The sequence below is a fragment of the Peromyscus maniculatus genome, chromosome 1 (genome assembly GCF_049852395.1).
Source record: "Peromyscus maniculatus bairdii isolate BWxNUB_F1_BW_parent chromosome 1, HU_Pman_BW_mat_3.1, whole genome shotgun sequence".
NCBI classification, from domain to species: domain Eukaryota; kingdom Metazoa; phylum Chordata; class Mammalia; order Rodentia; family Cricetidae; genus Peromyscus; species Peromyscus maniculatus.
Window position 1 is genome coordinate 117,276,406 of NC_134852.1, and position 14,249 is coordinate 117,290,654.

General features: G+C 41.8%; 2 protein-coding genes across 3 annotated transcripts in view; both read left to right on the forward strand.

Annotated features, from left to right (window-relative positions):
• The first annotated feature begins 210 nt into the window (after positions 1-210).
• Rbmxl2 (RBMX like 2) lies at positions 211-1,972 on the forward strand. Its single transcript, XM_076549741.1, has one exon. It carries the CDS (start codon positions 538-540, stop codon positions 1,705-1,707), a length of 1,170 nt encoding a protein of 389 aa, XP_076405856.1. The 5' UTR covers positions 211-537; the 3' UTR covers positions 1,708-1,972.
• Positions 1,973-2,121: 149 nt separating this feature from the next.
• Positions 2,122-14,249, forward strand: part of LOC102910455 (splicing factor U2AF 35 kDa subunit-like) — a 67,915-nt gene continuing 55,787 nt past the window's right edge. For both annotated transcript variants that reach the window (XM_042281465.2, XM_042281471.2), the window contains exon 1: positions 2,122-4,328. The gene's annotated coding sequence lies outside the window, so the exon portion shown is untranslated. The remainder of the gene's footprint in view (positions 4,329-14,249) is intronic.

Here is a 14,249-nt window from a genome sequence, read left to right on the forward strand (position 1 = left end):
GCAAAAGCAAAAACAAGATTAAAAAAAAAAATGAGGCCGAACTCTGTCATCTTATTAATAAACTTTTTATATACACGTCGTTCTAAATCTTTAAACTAATTTCATTTCCCAGAGTTTTGTGTTTATTTGCTTTTGAAAATCGTTTTGGTCACTAGGCTTGGAATGCCTTTGGAATTCTTCTCATTAAAAGCAATGGAACTTTATTTTTCCCTTCCCCTAACGGCTCCTTACTCAGCCGCGCTTCAGGGAGGGAGCCCCAGACGGGCAGCCCCAGGGCCCGCTGAGTGGGTCTGCGGAGGCCACAAACCAGTTTCCGCATCCCCGCGACACCCGCTTGAGGTGCGGAGCTGCCGACCAATCACAGCCAGGAGCCGCCCGTGGCTGAGGGGCCGCCCGGCCCATCCTTCCGCCCTCCCGCCTGCGCACAGCGCCACCCGACCGGTAGGAGGCGGTCTCGACCAGCCGGGGAGTTCCGTGCCTCGCCGCGTCTCGCTCCGTGTCTCCACAGCCCTCGCCACAGCCCTCGCCACCGCCGACATGGTGGAAGCCGACCGTCCAGGGAAGCTCTTCATCGGAGGCCTCAACCTCGAAACCGACGAGAAAGCCCTCGAGGCGGCGTTCGGCAAGTATGGCCGCATCATCGAGGTGCTCCTGATGAAGGACAGGGAAACCTCCAAGTCCAGAGGCTTCGCCTTCGTCACCTTCGAGAACCCCGCGGACGCCAAGGCCGCCTCCCGAGACATGAATGGCAAGTCCCTGGATGGTAAGGCCATCAAGGTGGCCCAGGCCACCAAGCCGGTGTTCGAGAGCAGCCGGCGCGGGCCCCCGCCTCCCCGCAGCCGCGGCCGCCCGAGGGGCCTGCGCGGGAGCCGCGGCGGCGGCGGCGGCGGCCCGCGGCGCCCTCCCTCCCGGGGCGGGTCGGCCGACGAAGGCGGCTACACGGGCGATTTCGACCTGCGCCCTTCCCGGGCCCCGATGCCGCTGAAGCGCGGGCCACCGCCGCGCCGGGCCGGGCCTCCGCCAAAAAGAGCCGCGCCGTCGGGCCCGGCGCGCAGCGGCGCGGGAATTCGCGGGCGGGCCGCGGGCTCGCGGGGGCGAGACGGCTACGGGGGCCCCCCGCGCCGGGAGCTGCCGCCGCCGCGCCGCGACCCGTACCTGGGCCCGCGCGACGAGGGCTACTCGCCCCGGGAGAGCTACTCGAGCCGCGACTACCCGAGCGCCCGGGACCCGCGCGACTTCGCGCCCTCGCCGCGCGACTACACCTACCGCGACTACGGCCACTCGAGCGCGCGCGACGAATGCCCTTCCCGGGGCTACTGCGAGCGCGACGGCTACGGGGCCCGCGAGCGCGACTACGCCGAGCACCCTAGCGGAGGCTCCTACCGAGACCCCTTCGACGGCTACGGCGACCCGCGCGGCGCCGGCCCTGCCCGCGGCCCGCCGCCATCTTACGGCGGAGGCCGCTACGAAGAGTACCGCGGCTGCTCGCCCGACGGCTACGGCGGCCGCGACAGCTACCGCAGCGAGCGCTACTCGAGCGGCCGCGAGCGCGTGGGCAGGCCGGAGCGCGGGCTGCCGCCGTCTGTGGAACGAAGCTGCCCGACCCCGCGCGACTCCTACAGCCGCTCGGGCCGCCGGGCGCCCCCCCGGGGAGGAGGCCGAGTGGGAAGCCGCCTGGAGCGAGGGGGAGGTCGGAGCAGGTACTGAGGCCGCTGGGGCTCAGGACTCACGTCCGAAGTCAAGAAAAGAAGAAATCAGTTTCCTGGTAACTCACCCAAGGACTAGTGCTAAGAAGAGTTGTTTTTCTTATTTTTTACCGTTTTAAGATTTTTGCACCCCTGTTAACTTCCTCTGCATTTTTATGCTTTTGAGAGGCAAAAAAAAAAAAAAAAAAGTTAAAACCCGTTTAATTTCATTTTGGAATTGTTAAACGTTTCAACAAGCTCGTGTTAAAAGTATGACTTGAACCTGAGTAGTAGTCTTCCTTGTCGTTCAAAATAGTTCTCTTAAAGGCTTCTTCCCTTTCAAATTTGCCTGATAAATGAGGCAAGCGGTTCTAAGGTGTTTTCACAGAAATCTTGCCCACCTAAAGTGGAAAAAGGATCGTGCTACCCCTTCAGACCAAACTGGGGTTCGGGGAGAAAGCGTTGGGGGGAATTGGTGTTTGCTACTGGATTCCAAAGTGTCTTTCAAACTGAATCTCTGTTTGTACTAAAAGTACTAAAAGCCAACCAAACAGCAACCAAACCCACTTAGACCAGACGCTGTGTAAAGAAGGTGCCATTCACTCAATGCTCAATGAGTCTAAAGCAAATGGATGCTGGCCTTTATTTTAACTTGTTTGACTGTTTTGCCAATTTTGCCTTTTCTTTGGGGATCTACAGAATCTCCTGTCTCCTCACTCCCCAAAATAGCATTTACCTGATTGGAACAGCGATGGAATACTAAATTTAAAATTTGGCCAACCACAAAGCTGAAAAACAAAACAACCCAAAATTATCTGTTGATAGCATTTATTTTTACCATTAACAAATTAAGAAAGAAATGTGCCAGTGGTGGATTTGGGAATTATAATGACTTCCATTCCTGAGATAGATACTGGTTCAGGTGGAGAGAATTGGGCTTCTTCCCCCTGGGGTGAAGCCTCTCAGGAACAAAGGTCAGAGAATCCCCGAAAGATTCCATTTCAACATCTGAGAATCTCAAATGCTTTGAAGGGGCAGGGTCAACTCTCTGAAAAAAGCAAAGGGTTTGTTGAGTGTTCCCCACTGAAGAGGGGGGGTTTGGGCAGAGAAAGACCAGAGAGGCTTCTTTGAAGATACTTCAGGAGAGACATAGGTCTCCTCTTTTCACCCTAAACTTAGGTCAAGAAATACCCGTGGAGTTCCCCTGCTTATGTGAGAAAAAGGTGTAGAACTTACTTTCAGTGTAATATTGCTCGAGGAAACAGCTGGACACCTGAACAACAACAACAAAAGTCTTGAGTTCTGAATGCAACACACACAATCCTAGAGCGTGGGTTTTTTGACAATGTAGTAGATGAATTAAAGGATGCGCCACCTAGTGGCCCAGAAGATGAAACAGCAAATAGAAATTTTAAATCCAGGAATTCTAGCAAAACTACCTAAAATCTTTATGGGGAAAAGTTATTTACTAAAGAAAAAAAGAAGAACTAAACAAATGGAAAGTCATGTTATCTCATGATTGAGAAAACTTACCATAATTTCTCAATCTTGCCAAATTAATTTGAAAAAGCAGTACAACTTGAACTGAAGTCACAACATATTTTTCTCATAGCTCCCCTCCCCTCCTTAATAACAACACCATTCATTGTTGATCACTGATGCAATGTTAATATTTGGTAAGCCAAACCCAAAACAAGACAGTAACTTTATTTTATCAACAAATTATGAAGGAACTTTTTTTAAGATAATGGAAGATATAGCTAATCCTAAAATTTACATGATGGAGTACAGAGCAAGAAGAGCCAAAATAGTTTTGAGGAAAAGTATTAGGAGATATCAAGTATAATCAGATATCAAGATTTCTTACAAAGCTCTAGCAATCTAAGCTGTATATTACTATCAACAGACAAAAATAGACCAATAGACCAAAATCATGAGCCTAGAAACAGTCCCACCTACAGATACAAGCATTGTTGTATGATAGAAGTAGCTTTATAAGTCAATGGTGGAAGGATGGACATTTTAAAAATGACTGTTGATTTGCAAATGATAAAGTCAGATTCTTTAACTCACACAATACACAGAAATATGTTCTAGATGGTTTGAAAACAATTCTGAAGAGGAAAAGTGAAACAATTAAATGCATTCATAGGTGGGTAAAGAACTCTTAAAGACAAAAGTACAAACCTACAAGGAAAATGTTGATATAATTTCCACACTATTAAGATATTTTGTGATAAAAGGTACTATTAACAGTGAAATGTCAAATAAATTGGAAGCATGTTTTTATATTGAAATAACTTCCAAAAGAATGCTTTGGAAATACTTTTTAAAAAATGACAAGGAATAAATGAGCAAAAGGACTCATACTTTCCTGGTAGGTGTAGAAGTTGACACAGACTCTTTGGAAGTAAATTGACAGTGCCTAGTAAAGCTGAAAGGTGTGTATCTCATGATCCAGAAATTTCAAGACAAGACCCTAGAAAACGTACAAGTACACAAGGAATTATGCACAAAACTGGTGTTTTAGAGCCCTCTTGAGCGTTTAAATGGTGTAAACAGCTTATCAGGAATGGTTCCACAGAGGATGAAGGTCCACCCAGAGGCAAAGGTGAATTGACCAGATCCACATGATCAACATGGGTAAGTATAAAGTATGTGGTAGAAGGGGGAAATTGCACAAGTATAAATTGCATAAATATACAAAACCCAAAAAGCATTATTGGAGTGATAACACAAGATAGGGATATTTAGTGTGCAGAGGAAAAGGAGGAGATGGGATAAAGAGTAAGTTTCAGGTCAATCTTAGCTCTATGATTTTTTTCTGAATGACATTTTACTGAGCATGGTACCCCCCTTGAGGTGGAGGCAGAGGATTATGAATTGAGGCCACCTTAGTTTTACATAGACCTTGTCTCAAAACTAAATTTTTAATAATTAAGATATATGGGGAGTTGGAGAGGGTCTGGAAGAAATTGGGAGTGGGGATCATGATCAGAATATAGTGTATAAAATTTTTTTTTTGTCCAATTCAAAAGAAAAAAACTACTGGGTGATGGTGGCCTTTAATCCCAGCCCTTGTGAGGCAGAGGTGGAGCCAGGCAGATCTCTGAGTTTGTGGCCATCCTCGTCTGCAGAGTTAGTTCCAGGACAGGACAGGGCTACACAGAGAAACCCTGCCTCGACAAGTCAAAAGAAAAAAAAAAAAACATTATTTCTATGGTTTATTTATTAACATACAAGTTTAAAACATTTCACAGTAGAAATTTTAATATGATAATTAGAGGATTGCACAATACATGGTGTATAACCAAACAATAAAATGAAACATTTTTACAGTGATTTTCCTTTGTTCTCAAGTAGAGGTGATGCATTTGACTAAGTTTCTAGAACCTTCCTGCCCTGGATGGGCTTACAGCTAGTTTATCATAATCTCATATAATTTGCATATCTGAATTCCAAATCTTAGGAAGTTGCAGGTTTTCCCCTTTAGGGCTTAGTTTTGTCTTTTGAGACAGTGTCTTAGATCCTAGAGTAACCTCAAATTCACTAGTAGACTAGGAAGACCTTGAATTCCTTGTCCCTCCTGTCACTATCTCCTATGTGCTTAGGCTACAGGCATGCTTACCCATGCTAGGTCCAGACTTATTCTGGAAGCAATGAAAAACTTACACAGTTAATATTACTTAATGAATAGTTATCTTAATGTTGAAGCCATTTATAACTAGCTGAGCCCCTGCAACTTTTCTTTAAATTATACGGTTTCCACACCCACCCTCCTTTTAGCTTCTATTTTAAAAGCAATGTGTTGTTCATTTTCTTAAAATACTCCTTTTCAGGGACAATAACTCTGCTCTCAATGTTTTCCTCCTTGGGGCAGAATGTAGAAGTTACCAAGCAGAATCAGGCTTGATTGCATACATACATGCATTCCCTGTGGAGGTTAAAAAAAAAAAAAAAAAAAGTTCTTTTTAGAATCTGCCTGTTGTATATACAGTGATACTGATTCTAAAGATAATCTCTGTCCCAGGATAGCCCTTTCAAGAATAATTTTTAAAAGACCCAACAATAAATATGTATGTCACACATATATGTGTCATTTATATGTATGTGGAATGTCATTATCCAGTGCAAAAGTTAATTCTAGAGGAACTACAGTGAGCAATGACCCCATGGAGCTGAAGAGACCTGTTGGGAAGTTTTAGGGGGCAGTGCAAGGGAGCAGCAGTACAGCTTCCCCTGTTTGCCTGGAGGCCACTTGCTTAGTGGAGACAACATTTGCTCACTGGTGCCATCCTCAGTCTAGAAATTTGTCCCTCTTATCAGCATTCAATATTGGGAACACACTGATAGAGCTGTGAGCAACTGTTAAAACAGAGTGAGTTGTGAACTGTCTTAAAAAGTGAGCCTAACAGTTTTCCTACGAAACTTTACAAAAATCGTGTCTTCTAGAAGGCCAATCTGTTGGGGAGTCATTCTGGAGAAAGTAATCCTTAGCCAGACAATGAGACAGGGCTTTGAGCATGCTGGGCTGGCACTCTACCAACTGAGTTAACCTGGTAGCCATAACTTAGATTCAAAAGGGATTATAGACTGATTAAATTATACAAATACATACAGATTTAATTGTTATATTTAACTATGAGGTAATAGCAGTAAGAGATTGGCACAGGACACCAGAAAGTGCTACCTTACAGAAGTAGTAACTGAAATAAGATGTAAAGATGAGTGCCAGATAGCTATGAGAATTAAATGAGAATACATTTTTGTTTTTGTTTTTCAAGACAGGGTTTCTCTGTGTAGCTTTGCGCCTTTCCTGGGACTCACTTGGTAGCCCAGGCTGGCCTCGAACTCACAGAGATCCGCCTGCTTCTGCCTCCCGAGTGCTGGGATTAAAGGCGTGCGCCACCACCGCCCAGCAAGAATACATTTTAAATGTAGCACATAGGAAGTTTTCTTACTGCTTTTCTCTAGCTCTGAACACGAGAATAATTTTTCTGAGAGCTTAGAGATGAAGCTAAAAGACATGTATGTGAATCACTAAAAGTAATTAATTTAATTTAATTTAAGGACATACATTGAGGTTGATTACCAGGAAAGCAGAAAAGAGGAATGCCAAAATACAAATCAACAAATGAGGGCCAGTGAGAAAAAAAACGGAATGGATGCAGGCACAGTAGCACATACCTGTATTCCCAGCACTCAGTGGCAGAAGGCAGGTGTGGCAGTGTCAGCTGCACCTAAGTGTTTTATCGCTGGCCCCTGAACTATGGACCAGAGGATGATTGGAGGTAGAGAGCTATCTTGTATGCAGTAAGGGCTAGATTTTGTTTGAAATTGCCCTACAGGCTGAAGAAGCTGAGTAGTTAGGTGTGCTTCCCGACACTGAACAAAGGTTGCCCTTCAAGAATAGTCCACTAGATGTCACCAAAAGTTTAACAATTCCTTCCATGCACCTGCACCATAATTGTGGAGACAGGGCCTGAGGCATATGCCTGGGATGGTACAGATACCTTCCTTCTAGATTGGATGAGATGAAATAGAGGCAAGTGGAATCTTCAACTCACCTGAGGTGAACACTGTGTCACTTGGAAAATGGAAATATATCTAAGTATATATAAATATTAAAATTAATAGGAAAAGGTGGGAATTTATGCTAATTAAACTGGCTAACGCCTTTGAAAAAAGTAGTATGTAATAGTAAAGCACATGTAAACATCATTGTTTGAAGCTTTGCTTTAGTTAGGGATCTCTTACTGGCTTAAATAACTTTTTAAAAAAATTACATTTATTCAGTGTGAACACATGTATGTGCTGTGAAATGCCTACAGAAGTCAGAAGACAGCTTGTGAAGTCAATATTCTCCTTCCATCATATTAGTAATGGGGATTAAACTTAGGTCATCACACTTGACAGCAAGTACCTTTACCCGCTGAGCCATCTTAATAACCCCTATAGATTTTTTCTTTTTGTGACAAAATTTACTACCATAATCATTAACTTTTGAAAATTCATTCTTTGAGAGTTTCGTACAACATATTTTGATTGCATTTAGCCCAGTACCCCAACTCACTTTCCTCTTTTTTGCCCAGTACTTGTGTTCTTTTATTTTATTATTTTTTTTTTTTTTTTGGTTTTTCGAGACAGGGTTTCTCTGTGTAGCTTTGCGCCTTTCCTGGGACTCACTTGGTAGCCCAGGCTGGCCTCGAACTCACAGAGATCCGCCTGCCTCTGCCTCCCGAGTGCTGGGATTAAAGGCGTGCGCCACCACCGCCCGGCTTTTTTTTTTTTTTTTTTTTTTTTTTAAAGATTTATTTATTTATTTTGTATACAGCATATATGACTGCAGGTCAGAAGAGGGCACCAGATCTCATTACAGATGGTTGTGAGCCAACCATGTGGTTGCTGGGAATTGAACTCAGGACCTCTGGAAGAGCAGTCAGTGCTCTTAACCTCTGAGCCATCTCTCCAGCCCTCTTTTATTTTTTTAAATTCTTCAAGACCAAGTTTAGTCACGTTAAAACATTCATATTTTTATGCTAACCACCATGTATTCATTCATAAAATTATTTCATCTTGAAAATGTATTTTCTTAAATGTAAAAAAAACCCAGAAAGTTGAGAAGATATAGGTATAATTTTATATAATCAAGTTTGAGAAGATTTTTGTAATCCAACAGGAAAGGAATCATGAGAGTTATATAGTGACATACTTGTTTATAAAAAAAACCTTTTCATTAAAATTAAGTTCATTAAACTCACTATGTGGATATCCTATTTTTATTAATTAAATTTATTTATTTTACATCCTGGCTATAGTTTCCCCTCCCTCCTCTCATCCCATTCCCTTCTTCCACCTCCTCTCTGCCCCCTTCACACACACCCCCAATCCACTCCTCTTCCATTTCTGTTCAGAAAATGGCAGGCTTTCCATGGATATCAACAAAATATGGCATATCAAGTTGCTGTATGACTAAGCACCTCCCCTTATATTAGGGCTGGCAAGGTAATCCAGTATGAGGAATAGGTATCTAGCAGCTAGCTAAAGCTTTGAGGACAGCCCCTGCTCCCACTGTTAGGAATCCCACAAGTAGACCAAGCTATACAACTGTCACATATATAGAGAGGGCCTTGGTTGTCCCATGCAGGCTCCCTGGTTGTGTGTTCAGACTCTGAGATCCTTTGAGCCCAGGTTAGTTGACTCTGGGTTTTTTTGTTTTTTTTGTTTGTTTGTTTGTTTGTTTTTTTTTTTTGTTTTTTTTTTGTGTGTGTGTGTGTGTGTGTGTGTGTGTGTGTGTGTGTGTGTGTGTGTGTGTGTGTGTGTGATGACCTTGACCCCTCTGGCTCATACAATCCTTCCCCCCTCTCTTCAGCAGGATTTCCCTGAGTTTGACCTAATGTTTGGCTGTGGGTCTCTGCATCTGTTTCCATCAGTTACTGGATGAAACCTCTCTGATGACAATTGGAGCAGGCAATGAGGAAATACCTAGTTTAGTCTTCACAATGACTGAAATAGGTGTCATTTTTATACCTACATTACATATAAGATTTAGGGCCAAAGAAGTGAATAATTTTCCCAGAGCTGAAGCTCTTCTTAATTTAGTAAACTAATGATTTTAATCTGATTAATTGGTCTCTAGAGCCTGGAGTTTTGGTTGGCTATTCCACCAGAAGCCACCTGTACTAGAGCAGTTATACCATCAGCCCCCAGCTCTCTATTTTATATCCATGCACATAACTCAGTTCCTCACTCTAAGTAGGAAGTATCTTCTTCCAAAATAAGAGCATTGATAGAATTACAGAAAAATTGAACAGACAGAAATACATTTAATATTAATAAGTAGATTAATTTAACAAATATCTGACCCACACAATACTTGGTTTCCAAAAAGTGTTGGTAATTCGCACATCATGGAAACAGTAATAGGTGGAGTAAAAAGACATTGAGTATCAGTGATGACATCCTTAGCTGGGTCTAGTCTGTTATTTTTAAATTATTTTTGCATGCATGCATATATGTTAATCTTTGTATGTGAGGGTATGTTCATGCCATGCTCTGCCATGCGTTTGGAAGTCAGAGGACAGCCTCAGCTGTCAGTGTTCACCTTCTTTTTGAGGAAGGGTCTCTTGTTGTTTAAGTTGCCTGTGTACTCCAAGCTAGCTGGCCTGTGAGTGTCTATGGCATTTTTCTGTCTCCACCCCTATCAACTGTAGGTATGCTGGGTTTTAGTCACCAGCCTCTTTGTCTGGCTTTTTATATGGGTTCCAAGGATCCAAAGTCAAGCAGGTTGTCAAATTTATGTAAGTATTTTTACCTGTTGAGCTGCATCACAGGCCCTAGCCTCTTTTTGATTGTTTATCATGAACAACTTCTTCATGGTTTCAATCTTGTCTTCATGGCAGCATCTTAGACTAAGAAATCTCACAATAAATCTTGAATTGGAGCTGATATGTTTAAAACTACAGTGTTTTTTGGCTAGGGCTATAGCTCAATTTGTAGAGTGCTTGCCTCCCACACACGAAGTCTGGGGTTCCATTGCCTGCACTGTACAAATGGAGTTTGCTGACACATGCCTGTAATCCCAGCACTCCACTACATAATATGCTTGAGGCTAGCCTCTGGGATACCTGAGACATGTCTCAAATGAGTAAACAAAGAACATAGTGAATTTTTATTACCAAATCCAGAGTCAAGTTCATATTTGTTACGATGTGGTGAACACAGCCTTTATGATGACTGCTTTTTGGTGTCATTTGTCTGAATGTAAATTGAAACTTCTCTTACTGTTCCTTAAGTCAATCATGCTGATATTTGAATTTTCAAACTACTTCATAGACATCAACCTATTGACTCCAGTCTGTATAAGATATATCCTAGTTTCCCCATTGCGTGAAGACACCGTCTACTCTCATGTTATCTACTGTCATATTTTTTCAGTAACATTTACATATAAAACAGTTTTGCCTCCAATCTTGAATTTGTGCCAGAAAATTCAATCTTTACAACAACAGTCTTGTTTTTGTGCTTTATCTCAATATTGAGGCCACACGTAGTGTGTGGTTTTCAGCCTGGGAAAGTAATTCATTTAGTAAATTGCTTGCCTATCATGCATAGATTTGAGCTCTTAATACCTCATGCACATGCATTCACCACACAAGAGTGCTTGTACACACACACACACACACACACACACAGAGAGAGAGAGAGACAGAGAGACAGAGAGAAAGAAGAGACTATCATTGTAGCCATCAATCAATCTGTGGGCATTATTCTTGAGATAGTAATCATTCTAGCTGTCTATGTAGTTTAGGAATACAATTCTACTTCTCAGATGCTCATTGGTTTCTAAGAAAATGTCCAGCCTACCAAAGAACAGAGTCCAGGGGCCTTTTGACAGGAGGCCAAATGTGTGTTTAGCATTACCTTTAGCCACTCTCCACTCATTTAGTGAACATTAGCTCCTTATACAGCCATTCTTCAAAAGGCAGGAGTGCAGCCAAGACTAATTTGGTCTCCATTTTAGTATTTCTCATCCCAGTGAGAAACTACAACAAAATTGCACTTCAGCTTGCATGTAAGACTACAAGTGAAAACACTTACACTGGCAACAGAAACAAGCTTTTGCTTTGTCATAGAAAAATTGAAAACTAAAAATGAGCCTAAAGAGAATGCAAAGTGAATTAGGAGTTTGATAAACTTGTGTGTTTTCTCTTTTATGTGCAATACAATATTTTTATATAAAACTCTAAAAATGCATCATAATGGAAAATTGAAAAAGAGGCAGATAGATCTATGAATTTGAGGCCAGCCTGGTCTACAAAGAAAGTTCCAGGACAGCCAGGGCTGCATAGAGAAACCCTGACTAGAAAAACAAAATATATAAATAAATATGAACAGTTTGATATACTGAAATTGCAAACTAAGAAGATTAGTTATTTTCTTTTTCTTTTTTCTTTTTTCTTTTTTTTTTTTCTTTTTCCGTGAGACAGGGTTTCTCTGTGTAGCTTTGGAGCCTGTCCTGGAATACACTCTGTAGACCAGGCTGACCTCGAACTCACAGAGATCCGTCTGTCTCTGCCTCCTGAGGGGTGGGATTAAAGGCATGCGCCGTCACTGCTCAGCAGAAAATTAGATTTTAGGGCTGGAGAGATGGCTCAGAGGTTAAGAGCACTGCTTGCTCTTCCAAAGGTCCTGAGTTCAATTCCCAGCAACCACATGGTGGCTCACAACCATCTGTAATGAGATCTGGTGCCTTCTTCTGGCCTGTGGGGATATGTATAGACAGAACAATGTATACATAATAAATAAATAAATCTTTAAAAAAAAAATTAGATTTTACCAAATGGATTTTATAGCCTCAGTGATAAAACTGCTGTATTCATCTTTATTATTTTCATCGGGGTAAACATGTAACTAATATATTTGGATTAAATACCTATACTTCATTTGTTTTGGAAAGGATTAGCAACAAAGCTAGATTCATGAGCCTTGGGGGAGGGGTATGCTTTGCTAAAATACATTGGATTTTATGGATGTTCATTTTATAAACGTCCACGCTCATAAATCTGCACTGATACACAGGCAAGATGAAGATAACCAGCCCCCAATCTACAAGGGCACAATTGTTAGCCAAGCAGAATAGTAACTAAATTTAAGACATTAGTAGAGCACTGCCCTGTCTAGGTTAATCCAGGACTATTGCAGTAAGCACTCATCTTGTGTTCAAGATAGGTATAGTCTTTTTCTAATCAGTTCTGATGACTCTGGCTGTGAAGATTGCTCAGTTAATATTACAAGCAGCCAAAAACAGGAAGTACTGTGTTGGTGCTCAAAGCTAGGTTTTTGTATTTATTGTGACAAGTAAAGTTGGAAGGCTCAGTACTCTATCTCTTTCTTCCTCAAATATCATCTGCATTTAGGTATCTCTTATTTTTAGTTAAAAAACAGTTATGCATTCAGAAGCAGTATCACGTCTAATAATTAAAAGTATTATATGGATGCATGTGTAATCACTAGACAAAGCAAGCCCAGAAGGTCTGAATTACCTCTCCCAATGCAGCAACTCTCTCTTCCTGGATGGAACCACTTTCTTGACTTAAAAACAATTAAGTTCTTGCTTTCTCTGAATTTTAATAATAGAAGTTTATTTTTAAGTAATATAGTTGTGCTCAAGGACAGCCTTGGAACAAAAATATCCAAAGGATGTTCCAAAACAGTGGAGCTTGTAAAGGGGTCAATGAGAAAACTACTGAAGAATATGGAAGAAAACTAAGGATATTCAGATGCCAACCTCCTTGGATTGGCTTCTTACCCTAGAGTATTTCTGGATACCTTCCTGTATTTTTCCTAGATGAATTAAACAGCACCAAGGGAAGAAAAATATACATTTAGTGCCAAAAGCTTAAAGTTAAAACAAATATACAATAATATTAGAATTTTGTAGTAATCTATCACAACCTCATTTTTTAAAGAAACTCTTCTGTCTCATAGCACTGAGCCTGAATGGAGACTAATATGAAACTCACAATCAGCTCAGTTATCCCCAGGCTACTCTGTAGATACACTCTCCTGGCTTTTTTGACTATGAATTCACATCTCTATCTCATCCACTAGACAGCCCCCTTCCACCACCCAACCACATGTTCTCATCACTTTGTATACAGTTATAATCCCTTCTCAAGTTTAATGCATATTCAAATCATTCAGGTCCTGATATAATGCAGATTTTAATTATGGGTTGAGTCCAAGTTACTGCATTTCTAACAAGTTCCAGGCGATGCCCTGTGGCTTAATCCTGCAGTCAGTGAGTGGCAGTCATATAGCCATGTGCAAGCTCTCACTCATCTATTCATATGTATGCACCACAGCTGCCTGTGTATGTTCTCCTTAATCTCTGCCTCTGTATTTCTCTACTGGTGTCTGTTTCACCCTCACTGTGGTCTGTACTCATTTCCTCTTATCATCCACACATCTGTAATTTTGATTCTTATATTCAATAATGCCATTGTCCTAACCTTACTCTCATCTATCACTTTACTCCAACAGAGCTCAGCTTTGCATTAGGAAGGCTCATTGAAGTGAAGTCACACTAGGGGAGTAATTTCTGAAATCCAGTTACAGTTTCCAGGAGTGTTGGTCCATTGACTCTTCTAGGGAAGAAGTTTGGTGCAGGGAGGTTCCCCTTAAGCCATACCAAGTGACATCAATGGTGTAAGACAGATCTGTGGACTGAAGAGAATGTAGTCATATGGCCTTTGAAAATCTCATCACTGTCCCCAGAAGAGGGAGGCATTGAGTTTTTTCCCAAAATTTTCCTCCTCTAATTACTTTCTGGAGTGTGAATTTTAAAAATCCCAGTTATTCATGAGAGGCAGTGAGGATTGTGGAGATTATATTTTATAGACCCAAAATTGGGACAGTGTCAATGGGACAGAATGTCTGAAAAGTGACAACCCCAGAAAATTCCGTGACACTGTTGTTAATGTGAAAATTGAATAAATGTTCAGCTCCATCTTTGGTTTTATTTATGAATTCTTTTAGAAGTTATTAAATCTTTATAAAATA